The 20,684-nt window shown below is 38.2% G+C and overlaps 1 protein-coding gene across 3 annotated transcripts in view; it reads left to right on the top strand.

Moving 5' to 3' along the window:
* LOC107711219 (adhesion G protein-coupled receptor L1-like) overlaps positions 1–20,684 on the top strand; it is a 173,847-nt gene that overhangs the window by 93,074 nt on the left and 60,089 nt on the right. For all 3 annotated transcript variants that reach the window (XM_016516159.1, XM_016516157.1, XM_016516158.1), the window contains 2 exons: positions 16,016–16,229; positions 20,510–20,619. In XM_016516159.1, the coding sequence (XP_016371645.1) occupies positions 16,016–16,229; positions 20,510–20,619 (324 nt within the window). The remainder of the gene's footprint in view (positions 1–16,015; positions 16,230–20,509; positions 20,620–20,684) is intronic.

Genomic DNA, 20,684 nt, shown 5'->3' with positions numbered 1-20,684 from the left:
ACAGAAAATTCACATGTGCTTTTTTTGTTGTTTCTCATCTTGTCTTCTCTTTTCATGTTGTCCGTCCTCGTTTTGTCTTGTTTCCTCTTCCATTTCATATGGCATCTAATGTCGTCTTTTTTTCCGCCTTTCCACATTTTGTATCTTTTTGTATTCTTTTCTCATCATGTTTCTCCTCTCCTCTCCTCTTGTATCTCCTCTCCTCTTTCCTCTACTCGTGTCTTGTTTTCTCCTGTCCTCCTGTCCTCCTCTCCTCTCCTTTAATCTAGTTAATTCTCCTCTCCTCTATTTGTGTGTTGTTTTCTCCTCTTTTCTGTACTTGTGTCCTCCTCTCCTCTCCTCTCCTTTAATCTAGTTAATTCTCCCCTCCTCTGTACTTGTGTCCTCCTCTCCTCTCCTCTCCTTTAATCTAGTTAATTCTCCTCTCCTCTATTTGTGTCTTGTTTTCTCCTCTTTTCTGTACTTGTGTCATCCTCTCCTCGCCTCTATTTGGGTCTTGTTTTCTGCTCTTTTCTGTACTTGTGTCCTCCTGTCCTCTCCTCTCCTCTAATCTAGTTAATTCTCCTCGCCTCTATTTGGGTCTTGTTTTCTCCTCTTTTCTGTACTTGTGTCTTTTCTCCTCTCCTCTCCTCTCTTGTTTCACCTCCTGTTTTCTCCTGTCCTCCTGTCCTCCTCTCCTCTCCTTTAATCTAGTTAATTCTCCTCTCCTCTATTTGTGTCTTGTTTTCTCCTCTTTTCTGTACTTGTGTCCTCCTCTCCTCTCCTTTAATCTAGTTAACTCTCCTCTCCTCTCCTCTCCTTTAATCTAGTTAACTCTCCTCTCCTCTCCTTTAATCTAGTTAATTCTCCTCTCCTCTATTTGTGTCTTGTTTTCTCCTCTTTTCTGTACTTGTGTCTTTTTCTCCTCTCCTCTCTTTTCACCTCCTCTCTTTTTTCTTCTCCTTTTGTCTCCTCTTGTCTTTCCTCTACTCCCGTCTTGTCCTCTCCTCATTTCCCCTTGTTTCTCCTCTCCTCCTCTTCCTCCCCTTTCATCTTCTCCTCTCCTCTTATCCTCCTCTAATTTTCTCCTCTCCTCTCCTCTCCTCTCTACGTGGCTGTTGGTGTAAGAGCACGGTGTTCTTCAAAGCGTGAGCTGAGAGCAGTAGATCACAGACAGGTCTGTGCGAGTGAAAGGTATGTGGATGAAAACAGAAGCATCAAATAGACGATGAGCCATTGGGCTTCTGCTATCAGGTTTAGAGAGTGAAGAAACAACTCGATTTAAGGACAAGGATCTGAAAAATCCATCGAAACTGTCTTACTTTGTTTCTCCTTGACTTACGCACTCCACTCTCCCCTCTTGGCCTACTTGCTCCCTCCCTCTCCTCTTTTTGATTAGGGAAGGCAGTATTGAGTTTCCATTTATATCCGCTTATGACAGGCCGGACTAACCGAAGTCTCTAGTGGCATTATGCCGCTGGTTTTATCCTTTGCCCTATGAAGTAGTTTTATTACCTCTACGCAAATGAAATCACAGGACTCAGAGACTGTAGTGTACCCTGAATTACTTTCTCTCTCTCTCGCTGGCTATATTTCACAATATGGGGGCAGGAACAGAGAATGGATAAAACACTGACGCACTGGTCTCAGGGAGGCTTTAGTCTCAAGGTGAGACATTGTTTGGGGTAAATGTGTTTTAACACAAGGTAAGTGTGATGGGTCGGTCACGTTGCGCGAGTCACATCCTGTCCTCAACAGGAAGTGCATGGCACTCTGTATGGCCGGTCCCAGCTCATTAGTCTCTCGCTCTGACCGAGTCCTAATCTTAATCCTAGTGGTTCCAGTTCTCTCTCGGCCCGGCCATGAGGCTGACGGAGGGTGCGGAGACACGGAGTGTGGGGTGTGATGTGTCGCACCGGGAGAGGCGTGTGGTGTGATGTGGACACATGGGTGTGTGTGTGAGTGAGACGTGGGATGCAGTGCTGGGCTGTAATTGGGTTCGGTGCGGGTGGTTGTGATAGCCTGAGAGCTGGGGACAGACTGTAGAGAGAGAGACCGGTGACGCTTGGGGAAGAGAGACACAAAGTGACCTTCAGCCTTTTCCACTGAAGGTAAAAGTGTTTTTGTTTTTAAGTCTGTTTTCTTAGCTTCTCTCACTCGGTTTCACTATTTCCATCTCAGCTTGAGCAGATTTAATGTGTGTGCATGTGCCTCTGGTACTCTTTGACTTTCTTTTCATGTGTTTGAGCATTTGCCTTTTGATAGACAGGAAACTATTTTTTTTCTCTAGAAATTGTGAGTAGTGCTTTTCTCTGCAAAACTCACTTCCAAGATGCTGGGATGGTTGCCAGGTAGTTGCTTTGTAGCTCGTCCTCTTTACAAAATATTTTAACTCTTTGATGCGTATGATTATTTGATGTATAGGATATTCAAAGGTGTCACATGATCAACTGCTCAAATCTGCTTTCGCACTTTGACTGGCACAGAGCCAGCGAGATACTCATTCAAAACTTATATCAAAACTATTCAGTGTTTTCAACTGCATAAAGTTTCAGATATTTAAATACATTTAAGCATAGGCGCCCCCCTCCCCCTCCCCCTCCCATCATGACACTGCTGCTGCCACCGAAAACTCACATGCAAATGTCTACATAAATTATTTGTTTCAGCTAGCCATAAGCAAATAATAACTTAAAATATTTTATCAAACTTGCAACAAACAAGTCATCTTGCTCAGGATCTTAAGTTACAATATATACATGAAAAATAGCCTAAATATTGTATTCCGTAAATATTGCAATATTGTTCATTAACGATTGACATGACAAACTTACACCTTTTATTTATTTTCAGTTCTTCAGTTACAGAAACTGAGCTATAGACACAATAAATTCACATGAAACATACTGACATCTTCAGCAGTCGGCTGAATAAAAATATTATGAACGCTTAGCGTGTTTACCTACGGTTTGGTTAGAAACACACCTTTTAATTGTTTTTTAAATTAATCTCTACATGAACAAATAATGACTTAAATATAATATTCTCACTTAACAATTAGCTAAAATAGAACAAATAATTATATTGCTCCAGATCTTTAGAGACAAACACGGACACACAAAAAAAATCATATAAAACATATTGACAGCTTCTAAGAAAAACATTATGTAAGCTATTGTTTTTTAAATTAATCTCTACATGAACAAATAATGACTTAAATATAATATTCTCACTTAACAATTAGCTAAAATAGAACAAATAATTATATTGCTCCAGATCTTTAGAGACAAACACGGACACAGACACACAAAAAAAATCATATAAAACATATTGACAGCTTCTAAGAAAAACATTATGTATACTTTATTTTCCATTGATTTACTGATGAGCATTAGCAGCTTCCAGCGCTGTCTGCCTGTGTTCTCTCTTCCATGACTCGGAGTGTGTCGATGACTGCGCCTGTGTCGAGCTCGTCCATCCGCACTCATCCACGGTTGAGTATACTTTGAAAGCTGTGCGGACACGGCTGAGCACGAGATGGAACGGAACGCGGAAAGTGAAGTATACCCGGGCCTTTATTGGCTCACTGACGCTGATGAGATTAACCTCTTAGGTATCGAAATTTGGTACCGAACGACGAGACGTTTTTTCGATACTTGATGGTATCGAGGCAATTCGGTCGGTGCCTAAAAAGTATCGAACTCGATACCCATAAATAATACATATCGAACACACCGGCTAGTGCTGCAGGCTTATTGGCTCACTGACGCTGATGAGATTAACCTCTTAGGTATCGAAATTTGGTACCGAACGACGAGACGTTTTTTCGATACTTGATGGTATCGAGGCAATTCGGTCGGTGCCTAAAAAGTATCGAACTCGATACCCATAAATAATACATAAAGTTTAAACATTATTAAAGTTGCACCTTGATTTTTCATAACCATTTGAAATTAGAAGCAGCTACTGCATTTTAATCATGAATTGGAGAAAAAACAATACATGTGCAATGTTTGATTTTTATTAGACTGTATAATTTCCAAATATGAAGCAAAAACAGAGTGATCTAACTTTAGCTTTGTGGAATTATGCTACATAAAACATCTGCATGAACACAGAAACAGTAGACGGACTGAATGAGACGCAGATTCAAAGACGACGCCATTTCTAAAAACAGCCAGTTCCCCTCAGAAACACATTCATATAAAATTCAATGTTTGGATTTCCTTCCTATATTTCGCGCATCGAGAACAGTGATCTTGCTCTGACTGCTACAATATTTTCTCCTCTTTGTGTCCGACTTCATAGTCTCTGGCCTCTGTTAATGGCCGTTTACAGACTAATTATAAATAATAACGTAATATTTCCACACAAGTGGCCTTTGGGAAAATGAATGCAGTGCAGTTTGTGTGCAAGCACTGAACGGAAGATAGTCTGAAATAAAACAAAAATGGACGGTCGATCAGTGCATCTGTACTACAGTGTATAAATAATTATACACTGTATAATTACATTATACACAAGTATAAATAAATTAAATATAGATTAATCATTGTTAAATCTACAAAGTTACTTGGCAAGACAGGTATTTTCACATAGGCTACTTTTGTAAGTATTTGTCCGTTCAGGCGGCTCGCGCCTTGGCTACCACGCCGACCGGCTTAACAATAGTGGCCTTTGAATATGTGAGCCTTGGCTACCACGCCGACCGGCTTAACAATAGTGGGCTATGACTATGTGAGCCTGGGCTACCACGCCGACCGGCTTAACTCTAATTAGATGCGCACTATGTGTAATGTTTAATTAACAAAATAGATATACATTGCAATCCGATAGATAAGACCCCAGCACCGACTTGAGCAAATATCATAATTTAATCGTTTGATAACTGCTGTTACTTTCTCCTCTTCATCAGTCCCAGCGGCAGTGTAACAGCTTGTTAATTCATGTTTGTGCAATGATGAGACAGACAAAGTTAGCCAATGCATGCCATTTTACTCTCTTGGGCAGATAAATGTTGTCAAAGTTACAGTGCACAAAAACCCCTGGGTGGACTGACCTGAATGAACTGAAATAAAAGCAGAATATAAATGTTCTTTCTCTGTTTTCTGTATTACACAGCACAGCGAGAGCACACGTCGCACAAGCACATTTCTTCGAACTACACTACCCATAATGCATTTCACTCGGCAATAACTGTTACAGCCGTAGATAGTGATCTTCAGTGTCTCCCGCAAAACACTGTCATTGATATGACAGCGATAAGCGCGTGCTTCTGACGCTGCGTGTAGCTGAAATCAACCACTCACCAATCACAATGAAAACATCTACCTTAGAAATAACGAACGTGAACACTGGGATAATCGCCGATGTATATGGTGAACCCCCGTTGAAATGCATACACAAGAATGCTTATTTCATTTAACCTGGTTCATGTGCGTTACTATCGGCGTGTCCTCAGAGAGATTACATATGCTCTAAACTGCATTTTGCTCCGGCTATATAAACACAGATGCTAAATGCTGCTGCTAATATGCTTAATATTCGCTCCTGCATACAATGCAAACTGCTAACATGACACTTAGTTTAAACTTGATAATGGTTGCTCATTTTTTAATTCAATTAGGCAGACCACGCAATAGACACAGCGATATGGATTAGAAGAGCATTCACTTACCTTAGATGTTGATTTCACTGTTCTGAAGTAAGCTGCAAATGCTACTGCCAGCACTAATCATATATTTGAATGTTGAGCAGCGAGATCATTGGCTACCGATACAAGAGAGAACCAATCAGCTGTGCCATGTGATAATGATGTCATTAGGTCAGATTGAGTTAGACCTATCGGACTGCGCCATCTAGAGTTTCATGCCAGAACTCTGTGTGTGTATATATATATATATATATATATATATATATATATATAATATAGTTTATAAAACACACACCAATGTCTATGTAAGTGGACATGCTTTATTCATGACAGAAACACATTGTATATGTAAAGTATAAACTTTTTTCTTCTCCCAGTTCATTGGCCACTTACTATAGTATCTTACATCATATCGGACATCATCGCCAAAAGGGAAAAGGAATGGGATCAGTGTATGAACAACAAACTGTACAAAATATATAAATGTGGATAGGACATTCAAGAATCACACACAATTCATAATGTCAAAGGAAGGTCCACCGATATGTTATTCATGCCAGAGTGCAGTATCTGTTAAACCTGTATTACTAAATTGTGCTGGTTTAGCTTCACTTAAGAAATATTAATTCACAAAAACCTTAGAAAATATAAACAGAGTCAACCTTGAAGCTTTTACCTTAAGCAAACTTTAAAAATCGTAGGTTTCTGAAGTGCCCTTTTATATTGCTATTTCATCTTGTTATTCGACCTGAAAATATCCAAGAAAGCTGGCATGGTGTTAAAACAATAACCAACCACTCAACCAACCTTGCCACTTACTTTCATGTCTTTGCAGAGAAGTGGATGAATTTGCATGTTGTAAATCTGACAGTGCTGAACAGTCACCTTAAAAAAAACTCAAACCGGGGCTCTGCTAGAATATTTTAAACTTGTGAATTATCATGTAAAATTACTAATAATAAATAACTAATGTTACTAATAAATGTACGCCTGATAAAGACATGCTGTGTGATTACGCACTTAGATCTGAAGTCAAACTCAATTAAATGAGTCAAACTCAATTTAGATCGACAAACTCGATTAAATGTATCACTGTGGACTGTAGATCAGTGATCTGAACAGTGAAGTTTATGTTCAATGATATTCAGTGGCATAATAATATATCTTCAATTATTCATATGGGGGCAATTGTATTCATATGGATATGTGATTGATTGCATATTTTGATTTATTAATCAGAATATCATGTAAGTCATTTGCTTCAAATTTGTAATTGACGGCGCTAATATTGAATACTAAAGTGATTGCTGTATTTGCTACAATCTTGGAGTAGTTTGTCACTGAATGCTCGACTGGAAGGAATATTGCATACACAAATCTCTTATTCGGCCATTTAAACAGACTTGCAAGAACTAGACTAATAAGAATTGTTTGATCATATACAACTAAATTTTCGAGAGGCCAAACCTGCTGACACGTGGGCCCCTCTTTGAACCATACACATCAGTGTAGTGCTGGCGTGGCAGTCATGCAGGCTCTAATGGTGCCGGTTTCCAAAGCTTGTGCTGTGTGCTAATGAGCAACTGAGCGATTAAGTGGTGCCTGGAGATGCACTGAAAGAGGAAGAAGAAGCTGATGGCATCCACACTCAACCGGTCCGCAGTATCTTTATCCCTCACAACCTGCCTTACAGACCTGTCTCTCACTATTAGAGCTGCTAATTGCTTAATCAGTCATGGCTTCATTAATTGATAGGCAGCTCTGATAATCAGGTATTTTAAGCTCAATTCAATTGATTGACTTTAATATTTTTTTACAGCTTTAGGAGTCTGTCGGCAGATGAATTATTTAGTGGTAATCATTCCTTGTCATAGTGCACAGCATAGAGAACTCAAGTGACACGTGACAAATGAATGATCTGTGTAGGTGAGCGCTAATGTATCACACTTAATTAGAAGAATCTTTCTTATTCCTCTATGGAATTTTCTTTAATTTAAAGGTTAGACAGTTTTGTTGTTGTTGTTGTTGTTTTAAGTAACTCATTATTTCCCTACAAAGATTAATGTACTTATTAATTTAAATGTAATATTGTTTATGAATTTTAGTTAAAAAATAAAAATGTTATCGTAGAGAGAACTCCTGCCTACTTTCCTACTACTGTATATTGTAGTATAATAAATATAATATAATATAAATATAATATTGTATAATAAAATTATGGCAAATAAAATGTTCAGTCTAATTAATTACATGATGTGCCAGTTAATTTATCTACAGTAATGAATCCCAAATTAATCATATATCAATTTTGGCTGAGAAATATCCTCCAAAGCATGATCTAAAATCATTAGAAAAGCAAGAAATTAGTTTTGATTAGAAATTTGATTCAGCGTTGCAAAAATAATGATAATAGTTGGGTATTTTTTAAAAGGTCATATGATGAGATTTCAATTTTTCCTTTCTCTTTGGAGTGTTACAAGCTCTTGGTGCATAAAGAAGATCTGTAAAGTTGCAAAGACTAAAGTCTCAAATCCAAAGAGATATTCTTTATACCCGCCGGACGCTCCTTTGTCGAATCCGCCGTCCGCGCCGTTCTCAAGCCCGCCCGCCTCTGCTCACTCAAGCCGGCCTCCGCATACTCTAAGCCACGGCTCACTCTAGGCCTCCGGCCTCCGCTCACTCAAGGCCGCGGTGTGTGACGCTGTTTCGTTGTGAAAGCGAAACTACTTTGTTTGACCTTCCAAAAGAGGACACGACTAGAAATCAGTGGTTAAGTTGTATTTGCTACTGACGATTCAAACGCGAGTTTTGAGCTGCGTAGAGTAGCGCTTGTTGTTTGTCATTTCTCCGATCACAAATGCAGACATGGTTTTATGTTTACGTGGCGCGATGCAACGCAACGCGTAAAAAGACAGTATAAGTCATTATAATCCGTAATAATAAATAATGTACAGTATGTGGAAAATAATGTGTTTTTTTTAACCTTAAACCGCATAAATACATTTCATTACACCAAATACACAAAATAATGTTATTTTTAGCAACATCATATGACCCCTTTAAATGAATATTGAAATCAATGTATTTATTCCATGGTCTGTCTGAATATTGGATTCTGATTGGCTGGCATGTATGCAGTAAAACCGTTTAATGCACAGGTAGTTCCTGTGCATAATAAAATAGCCTAGATACTAGATCGCTACATTATATTCCTCAGCAACGAGGTAGCACTGTTTTTGAAGTAATTAATTGTTTGTAGAGAGAGAAGCACAGACTCAGCAGGTAAAGCACACACAACTGTCATCACTCTCTTTCTCGCTCTCGATCAATCGATAATTAATTGAAATAAATGCTATAATTCATTCAAATAAATGTGATCTTACTGCACTATTTCATCTTTATGTCTGATTTGAAGCGGGCAGAATGCTTGCGCTAACGTGCCATAACTGACGAAAATAACTGTAATTTTTACCCTTCTGGTCAAATACTGTGCTGCAAATAGCAATACTAGTTTTAACTTGGCCTCCACGTCATGCATTTAAAATCCTTTAATGCACGGCAAACCGTTGATTATACCTTACATATATAATGAAATGCCGTGTTGCTCAGAGACGCACAACAGTTGTGTTGCGGCTTTGTTTAGAAAAAACGTTTAGTTTGTGAAATTGTGCAAAACCAGACAATATTGTGTCTAAAATTTAACATAATATTAATAGATATCCGTGGGGGGAAAACAGCACTCTTGCTTGTTTGATTTACATATGATATAAATATAAGACAAAACCCATACAACATTTTTTATACAACCACAAAACCTCTACATCTTGAATGCATTCATAGGCTGCATCACATCAAATCATTGTCCTGCATCATGTTCGTCAGCAGCAAATGCATGCAATATAAGATAATGTACAGATCTGGGCTGAGGAGGGGTACTTTAATCATTTTAACACATTATTTTTTCCATAATTAATTGCACCAATTAATTGCACCAAATGATCATGTTAAATCGACGGTCGTAAATAAAACATCATTCAATTCATTAATGTTTTTTATTTAATAACATTAAATAAATGTAATAATAATAATAATAACACATTTTATAGATTTTTTTTAAACAATGATTAGGATGTGTGTACTCACTACATAGAGTAAAGCAAATAAGTCATCACCTTTTACTTCATGGTTACATTACATGGCATTCTTAAAGTCACACAAAACCATGAAACCAACATAAACTCCAAAAGTACATTTATAAAAATGTGGTACATTTTAAATATATATATATATATATATATATATATATCTTAGACACTATTATGTTTTGCAACCATGCCACAAATGCAATAGTGCTGATAGTGATTCTCTTTTTTCCCCCTCATTTTCTATTGGCTCTTGAGTAATGGTGAAGCTCTTGGAATAGTGTTGGAACCCTGTGGACCTTTAATGAGCCAATCAATGCCATATTTTACCATCTACAACACTAGATACGAGTGTCTCCATTTCTTTCCCCTTGCTGAGTTCATTGTACCCTTCTTTTCAACTGTCTCACCCCATTTGCGTCTTGCCTGTCTTGTCTACCTCTGTCTGTGTCCTTGTCTGTCTGAGCCAGTCAGTGTGTGTGTATGTGTGTGTGCATTCAAGGCTGAGGGCACGGCCTTTCTACTCCACTCTCTAAACCACCCCAGGCTTTAATTACTTCATTTGGATAATGAGTCAAATCCAATCACTCTTCTCCACTGTTCTGAATTAGTATACAGCTCTTACTATGGCAGCACCAGCCCCAGTTTCCTCACACCAGCTGCCCGGCAGTGACACGTCTTCATTCCTCGCCCCTCAGTTACACGCAATGTCTATGCATAGATACTTTTTGAATGAAAGGTGGTGATATTGAAATGACATTTCCATATTGTGCTGTGTATTACATTTATAAAGTCGAGGAGGCTGTTTTGAAACTGTCGCCTTTTAAACAAGCTATTCATCTTTTAAAGTAGTCAGATTACACAAAGCCTTATGATGAGTAGTTAGCTGCATGACTAGTTACAATGAAACGGTAGAAACATTTCTTTAATACAATTACTTGGAAACCCTTGTGAAATAGAAGTGTGCTGTATTGAATAAGCACTTGAGGTGTTCTTCGGGTCTTCAAAAAAATTATAAAACTGTACTTGTGGATAATATAAAATTAATTAAATAAAAGGCCACTTAAAGGTACAGTAGGAGATCTTGGAAAATGCTAACTTTAGCCTAATAGCACTGAAAGCAAACGTCCCACCTACCCTGCAATCGCCATCCAAAGCCACGCCCCCTGAACGCATAAACACTTACAGACCAGAATACCAGAGACAACATTACTACAATAGGCTACATCAGCGGTTCCCAATTCCAGTCCTCGCGAGCGTATATGTTCCATACAAAGGGCATTAAAGTGTGCGAGACGTAAATTTAAATAGTATTTATTTACAGAGGTATATTATGTCACACTTCACACTTCTCTAGTAAGTTTCATCTGTGTGTGAAGACGCTGCGCAGCGCAAATCCATGAATGAATGTTCCGAAGTGAAGTAAACTTCAACGGAGTGAGAAAACTTTAAAAGTACTACAATACCAGGAAGGAAGATCGGGTTATTGATATTTGTCTGCCATTTGCGCTCTGTCTGCACAGCGTGCATGAACACGCTGATGACGTATCTTATCTGCACGAACTGGGTGCGTAGAGGTATGCTAATACATACGTTGACAGGCAGGTAGGGAAGCCAATTAAAATGCTCGGACCCAGCGTTTTGATTGGACGAACATTTCTTGGTCCTACGCCTTCCACAGAATATATAAATACAGATAAATACGTGTAGGGATCATATCGATCGGAACACAGTTCATGCACGTAGCTCACTTCTAACAAGCTGGTTATCTGAATCGGGTGCGTTAACTAAGCGAAACATGCAAAATATGCAGAGCTTGGGGGGGGGGCACGAGGACAGGAATTGGGAAGACTTTCAACCAGCATAACAAAAAATGTTTCTGAAGACAATCACCTATTGCACCTTTAAGTGTACTTAAGAGTTTTAATAATATTGTGTCATGCTTTAAAGAAGGCACACTTACTTGTATGTGTTAACTAACATACTTAAACACATGTAAATGACTTATAATTTTAACTGTATTGTGTTATTTGATATTGTAATTTAAGTATTTAAAATTCATCATTACAAATGTGTAATTACAATATGTATTTAAATACATGACATACAAGTTTCAATAGAAATTACATTAAAGTATATTTTAGTTTACCATAAATGCTTGACAGTACATTCAACAGTTCACTTTAGCCATATTTCAAATATAGTAGAAGTGATTAAGAAATTACATATATGTATATGTAAGTCCTACTCAAGTGAGTAAAAATAAATTGTTCAAATAATTGCAATTAATGTATATTTAAACTATGTTACATTTAATTGTAAATAACACGCAATTAAGTTTTGAACATATATATAATTATATAATTATATTAATATTATTATTATTTGTAATAAGTACATACAGTATGTGCTATATGCTAAAATGTGCATCTCTTTCACAAGGGAAGTTTTGCAACAACAGGCATTAAACATTAAAAATAAAACAAATTTAAAATAAAAAAATATATATTAATAATAATAGAACAGTAAAAATAAATGAAATAATCTGGAAAAAAAAAGTAACTTTTACAAACCGAATACGGTATGAGAGAGTGAGGACTGTTTTGGAGAGTATGTTTGATTTACCTCAGTTAGCTCAGTTATTAAGCTGCCCACACAATATAATATGACTTTAAAAACCCGTGATGTAGCGTTATGCCAGCCTACACCGTTACTCTGGAAATAGCTTGTTAATGGCTTCTTGCTAAAGTGACAGTATGTTGGAACCTGCAAAGCTGCTGTCACACTACTGAAAAAATGTGGTTAAGTTAGTATCGCTGCTTGTAGTTACTCTTCATCATTGATGAGGCACAGTGCTCATGGAGGCAATGCCAGTTTGACTTTGGCTTGCCTCATTGCCCGCTTCCATTTCTTCCAATAATTTCTACACGTTTGGGGATAAATAAAAATGGCACAACCAAATTAAAATGTCTGTAAGCATAAAGTTGTCAGTTCGTACAGAGACTATCACTGCCTGTGCAGCAAGTTGCAAAACTTTAGAGCCAGAGGACCAGTGATCAATCTGATAAAATCACATATCAAAAACTATGAATACATGCTCCATTTCATCCCACAAGCACATACATAGATGTTGGGCTGAGTAGTCAATTAGTTCTTCAACTATCCCATACTTGTGCAGTCTAGTCCCAGATCACGTGTGATTGTTCAGTGGTACTGGCGACAGCAGGAGGAAAATTCCTTCATCCACAAACTGTGTCCCGGTTTATTTGCTTCTCATTTGTTTCGAATGCCATCCTGTTACGACCAAATCTATTTGTAATTACGAGAAAATACAGTGAGCAATTTGCATTCACAAAGCATGTTTTAAGCAAACTGCATGGCGAACTTCTGAGATAATCTGTGTTTGATTAGTGTGGGAGAAAATAATTAAATGTAGTGACTAACCTAACTACATTCAGCACATCACTTCAGTTGTGTGGGACCCCGGATACTGCACGCGTATCGTTTTCATTAGGTAAACATTTATTTATTGGCTAGTAGTCAACTGTTTTTTTGGAAAACTAGACGACTACTAAAATTAAGTAGTCATACAAGTCCTAAAACACATTTGGTTTGGTTACTCCAACCCTCACCCTAGATTAACTTCAATCCTTTTGATAATGAATAATGCTATGTTTCACAAATACCCTTGCCTTGCGGTAGGATCTCGAAATTACCCAATGGGAGTTTCAAACTCTGGTAACCTATCTGCCATGTCCGACCCAAATTCATTCCAATTACACATTCCAATCACTTTCCAAAAACTGACCCTGAACAAAGATTTCCAGATAATTATCTTCCAGATATTTACTTACCCAAGGTAATTTTCCTAATCATCTGCGGACCTGCTTATATCAAAAAGACAAAATTAAAATATAACTATCCTATCTTTTAAATGGGTTCCATCCTTTAGCTAGAGACTTTCCAGCATTTTAATTCGGATTACAAAGATTATTCCCCTCAGTCCAATTTACCCTTCCGATTGGAGATAATGTTTGTGGGAGCAGAATACACTCATAAATGAGGGAATGAGCCTATTAATCCAGTAGCCGTAGTCAAGTTTGGGAGATAACTGGGTGGTTACAGTCGGAGATACGGGCAGATAAAGAGGCTGAGAGAAAGGCAGAAATGATTGGGCTGACGTATTTGGCGTAATTTGTGGGATGGCAACATACAGTGTGGGACGTACCGGCTTGCTGAAGCTATATGAACATGTGGGTGGGTGGGTGATTGGTTGGCTGTGTGATTGGCCTCCTGTGGCGAGGCAGTGCCGAGCCCAGAGTAATGGTTTAATCAGTGACCACCAGTATGGAGCTATGTGTTTGCTCCAAGGGAATGCTGCAGAAACAAGACTCCATGCTGGCACACTCTAATCCCACTTCGCCTCTTTATATGTGTGTGTGTGTCATGTAGGCACAAGGGAATGTGTCTGTTAGAATGCACACCAGAACAGCCTTGTATGAAGCATGTTTACCTCAGTAAATCCCCCAATCATCTGAACAGGCCTGAACCCTTAAATCTGCACATTTATGGCAAGATTACACCATCCATCCCCGCACTGATGTTGCCACGCTTGCTTGCTGTAGTGAGCCTGTGTGACAGCTACACGACTGTGTGATGTATGATGCAGTTACATATGTCCACATTCCATGGTGGCCACTAAGTGCTCAGGGTCTAAGAGAACAGGACAAGGATTACAAAACCGTTGAGTGGGAAACCAGCTTAGAGAGTCACAAGCATGTTGTTAAGTGCACTGGGATGAATGGTTGACATTAGCAGACAAAAGGAACATGCTTTTAGACCCTGTTCTGAGTAACGTCTGACTTTCACATTGACCTCGGAGTGAAAAGGGGTGGCTCAGAATCAGAGAAATTTACATTGTGGTCCTTCGTCTCTCAAGCAAAGCAATGGAAAGGCAATTTTGTGTCCGAAGCTGAATGGATGTACTTGTTCCATTTGTCCATGTAACAGAGTCTGCACATTACTGTTACTTACAGAAGCGTGCAACGACTAAGCAGGTTTTTCGAATTGTCGGCTTTTTCATGAAAAAAGTTCCCTCCGTTTGATTGCAAAGTCTTTGAAGCTGCAAGAGCTGAAGGAATGAATTTCAGGAGTACTGAGTGCTTCATTGATCAGTTTTTCCTGTGCATGGAACTCTGTGGGTCAGATCCACCCCCTCATCTTTCAGCACAATGGACAGCTCCACAGGTTCCCCCTCTCTATTTGTCAGCACCATGGAGAGCTCCACTGCCTGGTTTTTGTCCTTCTGTGAGTGGAGGCGGCTGGCGGCCATTTTACGTGGCTGGATCTTCAAACTCTTTGAAAGCTCTTGTTCAGATAAAGTATGCCACTCCGTGCCACTCTCAGGCCCTTTCAGCCAGGCACAATGATTAACCCTACGGCACCTACAGCCCTCTTAATGTGTCTCTCTCTCTCTCTTAAATTGAGTGTAAATGGCAGACGCCACATGTGGGCAGAAAGGGCCGGCGGTGGGTCTAGGGTCAGATCTCCCCTCTAGGTGCTGGTTCTGCTCAGGTGTTTGGTTATTGGCTCCCGAAGTGATTTGGACACATGGTAGCTGATGTTCTATTCTGGAGCCTTGAGGAGAGCTGTGTGAAGGAGTGGGAGGATGTTAACAGAGTGTGTACGTAACTCTCACAGTTTGTTTGAGCGAGAGGGTAAATAATTTGTTCCTCATGACTACGAAGGCTGAAAATATGATCACTGGCTGTGAAAAACCCTTGTCCATTTGTCTAATTATTTCTTTCTTTTCCCTTTAAAGGTTTTTTTGTGGGTCATAAAAGTTTGCTGTAATAAACAGCTCCCTATGCTGTAAGAGTTATTCCTAATTAACAGGTTTCTTCATGACCTGCTTATTACATCAGTAATCTATTCAAGCGCTAGGCTCATTTTAAAATAAACATGTAGTCAAATTTGACCCTGTTTATTTTATTAACAAGTTACTGAACTTATTGTGCACGATTCATCACTTGTTATTTTCTGCCTCTCTTTCTTTGTAAACCCCAACTTTCTATCCTCCTGCTATGTAAAATCCACACTTAATGATTCAGTCAATTCATATGTATAAAATCAGGTCCCACTCCCACAAAATATCCTGTTTTACTCAGAATTATGCTAAATTACAGTAGTAAATTGGGTTGTGAAGAGTTCATGCTGAATGTGTTTCTCTTTCTTCATGCAGCGTTAAGTCGCTCTGCAATGCCATTTGGTCTGATGCGGAGGGAGTTGGCATGCGAGGGTTACCCCATCGAGCTCCGCTGCCCCGGCAGTGATGTCATCATGATCGAGACAGCCAACTACGGTCGCACGGATGACAAGATCTGTGACGCCGACCCCTTTCAGATGGAGAATGTACAGTGCTATCTGCCAGACGCCTTCAAGATCATGTCACAAAGGTACAGCGGAACAGTGTTCCTTTTTCTGTGTCTATTTTAGTCATAGTTTTTGTCTTTTGATGATCAAAGTTCCTTTAAATTTAAACAACATTTTGGCATAGTCATGCATTTTAGTTCTTTTTTTCCCCCCTCTGAATAGTGGCAGCCAAAAAAGATGGCATTTTAGCTGATAATAATGAGTAAAATGTGTCAAACAAACAGAGCAAACAAATGTTCAAGCATTTTGAAAAAAAAAATTATATTCTATTCTAATCAAATTATCACACTTCTATTCAACATATCATTGGGGTTAGTATATGTGTACAGTATATTATATTTGCATGAAATGAATACTTTTATTCCGTGTTAAATTAATCAAAAATGACAGAAAAAAAAGTATTGGATTTGTATTCCAGATAAATGTTGTTCTTTTGTAGTTTCCATTCACCAAAAAAAAAAAGAAAAAAAAAGAAAGAAATGAAAACATACATAGACATACATACAGAAATAAGTAAGTAAATAAATAAATAAATACATGCATATATACATACTGAAAAGAATGTTTCATGGTTTCCACAATAATAATAATTACATATTAAACTGTTATCAACATTGATAATAATAATAAATGTTTCTTGAGCAGTTAATCCGCATGTTATAATGATTTCTGAAGGATCATGTGACACTGAAGACTGGTGTAATGATGCTGAAAATTCAGCTTTGCATCAGGAATAAATTACATTTTAAAATATATCAAAAGAGAAAATATTTTAAAATCGTAATATTTCACAATATTGATGTTTTCATTGTATTTTTGATCAAATAAATACAGACTTGGTGAGCATAAGACACTTACATTATTGTTATTTTTTTTAACAGTAAATGTGTGTATTGTAATCAACATTACATTTTAATTAAAACCTTTCTGATTATCATCATGATACATATTTTTGGTCTTGTCTTCATTATGGGGGGTTTTCAACATTAACAGTGCATAGGAGCGAAAGGGTGGTATAAATGTTACAAATGACTCTGACTGTTCATGTCACTGTTTTGTTTTGCGTGCACTGTGTATTCCAGAGTGTATTGATACGGTTGAGTGGTTAAGTGACTGTTTAGTGTGTGTGTTTGAATAATGTGTGTATAACCATCTGTGTGTGTGTGTGTGTGTGTGTACCCCCGCCTGCAGTTGCAGTCCCTGTCTGTGCTCAGCATTTGCTTCCTCCGAGACGAGATCAATGATTCCCTCTTCTAGCTATCCATCAGCCTTGTAATAGAGATTAGCTATCCATCAGCGATGTAATAGAGAGAGAGAGAGAGAGAGAGAGAGAGAGAGAGAGAGAGAGAGAACCGAGGAGGCATGTGGGAGGGATGAGTAGATTGAGAGAGGGATTGGACTGGGAATGACGCTGCACTAGTAGAGAGATGATGAGGAGATATATAGAAAAAGGGATTTGAAAAGAGAAGTGTCTCTGCATCTGTTTGAGGCAGAATAAATCTTTACTGTGCTTGATCTGTGTTCGCATTTTATACCGATAACAGCCCTGCATTCATACATTTATCTGCTTTAGTCGCAATAGCTCTAAGTAGGTTTGAGCTGGAGGAATAGTCTGCTGCCTCCGCACGCCTCCGACTGACGCTATCTGTCACATGATCACACCGGGTGAGAAATTATTACCGTGCTTGCCAAGGCTCATGCTTAGGACCAGAAATTTTACAAACCCCTAACCTTGAGTGTTACATTTTCGACATGCGGCCTGTGCCACAGCATTTGTGCTACAAACCTGAATCATAATTGGAGTCATGTGTCTTTTTGAGGAGAGTTTGATATTACTTTTCTAAGCTATCAGAGTTTTGATCAGTTTTAGACTAAGACAATAGGTGCATCCGAAATCGCATACTGTCTGAGTAGGTATTACATTTGAATTTGAAATTACTTCACGACCATTACAAAAGTACATTCTATATACCGTATTGTCCCGAATATAAGACAATGTTTTTTTCTTGGAAATACATCTGAAAAAACGCGGTCGTCTTATATTCGGGCCAATACGGTAGTATGAATATGGGTAGCATGAATGAACTGATGTTACTGTCACATTACCTACAATCATCAGTTGCGTCACTTCACTGTCATTCATAAATCCTCTCCCATTCCCTCATTCCGACTACTCTTTTTTGAATATTATGAATTTGGACATACTACTCGTCTCGCATGCTGTTTTTCATATACTATAAAGTAGGGAAGTATGCGATTTTAGACACAGCGAGTGACTTCAACAGCGTACAATCACCTAGAATCATGCTACAAAAAACACTCCGCATATCAGCATACTAATAGCATAGCAATCGTTTAAGTAGTGGTCAAGCGGTATGTAAAGATTTAATTCTACAAACTTTGCAAACTTCTAGTTATTTGATCTCCTGAAATGGGGAGAAAAAAAAGTATGCCAATCTGTGCATCTCTGACTTACTAATGTTGTGTAACGATCCGTCTGTGCAAAGGCCACATGAATGGGAAATGGTCAAGAGAGCAACTTTAAGTCCTAAATATTAAACCGTTCTGAATTATTTCTGATTGGCTGCTACTGTATGTCGTAATAATATGTTCTCTTTGTATAAATAGTGTTACATGGGGTTCATTTAATAAAATGTCCTTACAGTGTTTACATTGCTTTTCTATCTTTATTGAGTTATGATTTTATGATTTTATTTATTGAATTATGATTTTATAATGTATTTTTTTTATGTAATATATTCCTGTGTTGGCAAAGCTGAATTTTCAGCATTATTACTCCAGTCTTCAGTGTGACATGATCTTTCAGAAATCATTCTAATATACTGATTTGGCGCTCAAGAAACATTTATAATTATTATCAATGTTGAAAACAGTTGTGCTGCTTAATATTTTTGTGGAAACCACAATACATTTGTTTTCAGGATTGCTTGATGAACAGAAATGTCAAACTAACAGCATTTATTTGAAACAGAAATCTTTTGTAAGATTAAAAATGTCTTTACTGTCAACTTCTATCAGTATGTTTTCCAGTGTTAGGGTCAACTGCTATAGAATTAGAACCTGAATGTGATAGAAAGAGAAAAACCGGCTACCATTGAAATACTTCAACATTAAATGTGTCTCACTTTGAAGGCTGTGCACTCGGGAGGTAGCATTTTTCGGCCCCTTACATCACTGAGGCTGTCTAATTTCAGAAAAGTAACCATTATAAAATTGATAGTTATTCCTCGTAAGGCGTAAATTATTGTAATTTGTTCATACTTTGGAATGTATTGGTTACTTTTCTGAAATGAGACAGCCTTAATGATATATGCAGCCCACAAATGTGACCTCAGGAGGGCGCAGCCTTCAAAATGAGACACAGTGAATGACTGCGATACAAAAGACCTCAGTAGGAGGCAACACAAACAGAAATACATGAGGAAAAAACCTCATTGTGGTTTAGAGAAAAGTGACTTGTGCAGGTGTAGTGCGCAAACTCAGAATACCTCAGTTAAAATGATGTATGTGTGTGTGTGTTTTAGGGATGTTTAGATAACTATAAAAAGTGTTTCGAAATTATTGAATAGATCTGTTTAAATACTTGTTTAGTTTGATTATTATATTATATTATATTATAAATACTTTATTTCTCAGAATTGCAAGTTTATATCTGACTTTAGAACTAACTTTAGAACTAAATTTGTATCATGCAATTCTGAGAAAAAAAGTTCAGATTTGCAAAAAAAAAAAAAGTTGCAATTGCCTTTTTAAATTTTATTCAGTGGCAGAAACGGCCTTCCATACATAACAGGCCATTCACTTGAGAAAATGTAAAAACTAGATCCTTCTGTTGACTGATGGAATGATCGTTGACTTTGCTTTTATTAAACACCTCTCTTTCTCTCTCTCGTCCTCTCAGGTGCAATAATCGGACTCAATGTGTGGTGGTGACACACAAATAGACTCACTCACTCACACACACACTCACGAGTGCGTTCTCTCCTTCACGCACACGCTCCCTCTCTTTCTAACACTCACACACACACTCTATCTCACACTTTAAACCGTTTTTTTTCCATCGACAGTGCGACGTTCCAGAGGCTGAGGGAGATTTTCACATCGGGGAGGTGCTCCGTACACAAACAAACACACGAACGTTTCAGTGAAAGAAACTGGCTTCCATACATAACAGCCCATTCACTTGAGAAAATGTAAAAACTAGATCCTTCTGTTGACTGATGGAATGATCGTTGACTTTGCTTTTATTAAACACCTCTCTTTCTCTCTCTCGTCCTCTCAGGTGCAATAATCGGACTCAATGTGTGGTGGTGGCTGGGTCTGATGTTTTTCCTGACCCCTGTCCAGGAACCTACAAGTACCTGGAGATCCAGTATGAATGTGTGCCATACAGTGAGTAACAACACAGACACTCCATCCCAACAGCCCCACCCCCTCGCCTCTCCTACCCCGCCCTC

The sequence above is a fragment of the Sinocyclocheilus rhinocerous genome, unplaced genomic scaffold (assembly GCF_001515625.1).
Source record: "Sinocyclocheilus rhinocerous isolate Xijiao unplaced genomic scaffold, SAMN03320098_v1.1 scaffold115, whole genome shotgun sequence".
Lineage (NCBI taxonomy): Eukaryota > Metazoa > Chordata > Actinopteri > Cypriniformes > Cyprinidae > Sinocyclocheilus > Sinocyclocheilus rhinocerous.
Note: the sequence above shows the minus strand (reverse complement) of the source record. Positions and strands in the feature narration are given on the sequence as shown.